This window comes from Dipodomys merriami, unplaced genomic scaffold (genome assembly GCF_024711535.1).
Source record: "Dipodomys merriami isolate MVZ:Mamm:240054 unplaced genomic scaffold, mDipMer1.0.p SCAF_11, whole genome shotgun sequence".
Classification (NCBI taxonomy): domain Eukaryota; kingdom Metazoa; phylum Chordata; class Mammalia; order Rodentia; family Heteromyidae; genus Dipodomys; species Dipodomys merriami.
In genome coordinates this window covers 49,424,592-49,427,313 of record NW_027202382.1, presented here as the reverse complement: position 1 = coordinate 49,427,313, position 2,722 = coordinate 49,424,592, and the positions used below count along the sequence as shown (strand labels likewise).

General features: G+C 68.0%; 1 protein-coding gene across 3 annotated transcripts; it reads left to right on the top strand.

Annotated features, from left to right (window-relative positions):
- The first annotated feature begins 768 nt into the window (after positions 1-768).
- Positions 769-2,722, top strand: Clic3 (chloride intracellular channel 3). Of its 3 annotated transcripts, none has more exons than XM_070006918.1 (6): positions 769-989; positions 1,660-1,769; positions 1,844-1,969; positions 2,071-2,177; positions 2,246-2,421; positions 2,530-2,722. In XM_070006918.1, the coding sequence occupies exons 1-6, from the start codon at positions 954-956 to the stop codon at positions 2,662-2,664; spliced, it is 690 nt and encodes a 229-aa protein (XP_069863019.1). In that variant the 5' UTR covers positions 769-953; the 3' UTR covers positions 2,665-2,722. The 3 variants fall into 3 exon arrangements, with proteins under 3 accessions (XP_069863019.1, XP_069863003.1, XP_069863011.1); XM_070006902.1 differs by having other exon boundaries at positions 2,506-2,722; XM_070006910.1 differs by having other exon boundaries at positions 2,246-2,436.

Below are 2,722 nucleotides of genomic sequence, written 5' to 3'. Positions count from 1 at the left end.
ACCAGCCTGGCAGACCTGGCACGGAAGGGTGCCCGGGCCAGCCCGGGGCCGGGGCCGCCAGCCGCACACTCAGGTTCAGGCAGAGGAGCGGGTGGGTGGGCAGGCGTGGCAGCACCACCCCACCCCCGCGGGGGAGGAAGACGGCCAGGCCAGGTCTGCTTGTGGCTACTGGAGGGCACCAGGCCCGGGCACACAGGCAACCCCGAAGGAGCACTGATGTGGGCTCCGCGGAACAGCAGGGCTTCCGAGGGCCGCCTCCTGGCCGAGGGCTGTCCTTGCCCCTCCTGTACTGTAGTGGTTTAAATTTAGGGTAAGAAACCCGGCCTGAGCCTCTGCAAAGAACGGGACGTGAGTCCACTGTCACGCCTGTCCCACCAAAGCCAGGCCTGTCTGCCCACCAGGCCCGGGCAGCTGTGTCCGCTCTGGTCAGCAGGCCCTGCTGCACAGAGCCCAGGATGGACGGGCGCATCGCTTCCTGCCAGACCTGACTCCCAGCCAGGTCCTGACAAGGGTAGGGAAACGGACGCGAAGGCCGAGCCAGTCATTTGCTGCCGGTCTGCCCCTGGCTTTCTGTCCTAAGGGCCTTCTGCAAAGGGGCATTTGCTGTGGTGAGAGCAAGTCCTGGGCGGGACTGCTCATGGTGGGTGGCTGGACTCCAGCTGCCCCTCCCGCTGGCCCTGGGCCCCTGGCTTCTCCTGCCCTCCCTCCTCTAGCACGTGCCCAGCACACCTGCTCTCTGGTCTCCATGCCCACCGCCAGCCCCAGGACTCAGCCCACCACGGCCAGTTATGCCTGGCTCCCCTGGGCTTGGGACATTCCCAGAGAACCAGCCCTGCACCACCGAGTAATGTAGGGCGGGCCCGGGACCGGGAGGGCGGGGCACCCCGACTTAAAAGAGCACCAAGGTCCCGCCCAGTGCCTGGCACTGCGAAGACGCGGGCTCAGCTCCCACCATGGCCGAAACTACCAAGCTGCAGCTGTTTGTGAAGGTTCTGGCAGGCTGGCTGGGCAGGGGCTGGTGGGAGGGGCGGGCAGGGGGAGCAGTGCTCTCTGGTACAGGTAGAAAGGGGTCTTTCCTTTCCTAGGTGGTGGGCTGGGCTGGGCAGCCCCCAGAGGCTGAGTAGAGCAGGCACCCTGGAGGAGGAGGCACCCCAATGGGGCGGCCCTGGCTTGCTAGCCCAGGCTTCCTGGACGAATGTCCCTGGAGAGGGGGGCAGCGAGGAGCGGGCCTCCGAGACTCATCCCCATGCTGGGAAAGGAGGGCTGGCCGACAGTTCCCTGGCTCTCAAGGCCAACGCCGGCCTGGCTGGGAACTCAAGCCTTCGCCTCCTACCCACACTTGGAGCTGAGGAACGGGTGTGCTGCCAGACCGACCCTTGCCACCAGCCCAGGGACCCGGAGCCTTCTGGAGGTCTGGCTTCTGCCCAGGGTTCTAGGGCCAAGGCCTCAGGCCCAGGTCTACCTGCCTCAGGGCTCCCTGGGCCCTGCCCACGGCCCAGGGAGCCAGCCAAGGCCCTCTGGAGTTTGGAGAGGCTGTGCCCCATTATGCCGGCCCTGGCACGGCTCCAGACCCACCGGCAGTGGGAGGCAGGACCCACCCAGCCGGGCGGCAGGATTCCTGGGTCTGCTCCCAGTCCAACCCCGGCTCCACCCACCCAGGCCAGCGAGGATGGCGAGAGTGTGGGGCACTGCCCCTCCTGCCAGCGGCTTTTCATGGTCCTGCTCCTGAAGGGAGTGCCCTTCACCCTCACCACCGTGGACACTCGCAGGTGAGACCCCGCCCCTGCGCTCCCCCCCCCTGCCCACGGCTGGCAGCCGCCTCCCTCCTGCTTGGTGCTCACAGGGCGCTGGACGTGCTGAAGGACTTCGCACCGGGCTCACAGCTGCCCATCCTCCTCTACGACGGCGAGGCTAAGACCGACACTCTGCAGATCGAGGAGTTCCTGGAGGAGACGCTGGGGCCTCCGGAGTGAGGGCCGGAGGGCGTGGGAGGGCCAAGAGGAGGCCCAGGAAGGGTGGCTGGACCCACACGGGACCCGACCCCAGCCCTGACACCACCCACCTCCGCAGCTTCCCCCACCTGGCGCCCCGCTACCGCGAGTCCCACACTGCCGGCAGCGATGTCTTCCACAAGTTCTCTGCGTTCATCAAGAACCCGGTGCCCGCACAGGACAATGGTGAGGCCTGGCGGGGTTGGGCGGCGGGGTGCGTCCCGAGCAGGGTCCTCACGGTTCTCCTGCCCCAGCTCTGTACCAGCAGCTGCTGCGCGCCCTCACCCGGCTGGACAGCTACCTGCGCGCCCCGCTGGAGCACGAGCTAGCTCGGGAGCCGCAGCTGCGCGAGTCCCGGCGCCGCTTCCTGGACGGGGACCAGCTTACGCTGGCTGACTGCGGCCTGCTGCCCAAGCTGCACATTGTGGACGTGAGCCGGGCTCAGGTGCGAGGGGGTGTGGGGGGGAGGCGCTCTCGAGGCCCTGATGCAGCCCGCGTTGCCCACCCGCCGCAGACCGTGTGCACACACTTCCGCCAGGCGCCCATCCCCGCGGAGCTGTGCGGCCTGCGCCGCTACCTGGACAGTGCGCTGCAGGAGAGGGAGTTCAAGTACACATGCCCGCACAGCGAGGAGATCCTGGCAGCTTACCGGCCTGCAGTGCGTGCCCGCTAGTGCCCCACCGCACCTGCGGCCCTTGCCTGCTCATGTACAGCCCCATTAAAGCATCTTG

Excerpts from the sequence above, each read along its gene's own strand:
- Clic3 (XM_070006902.1), top strand. The coding sequence starts at position 954 with ATGGCCGAAACTACCAAGCTGCAGCTGTTTGTGAAG. Across the intron at positions 1,770-1,843 it reads ACCACCGTGGACACTCGCAG|GGCGCTGGACGTGCTGAAGG; the intron begins GTGAGACCCCGC and ends TGGTGCTCACAG. Across the intron at positions 2,422-2,505 it reads CCAAGCTGCACATTGTGGAC|ACCGTGTGCACACACTTCCG; the intron begins GTGAGCCGGGCT and ends CACCCGCCGCAG.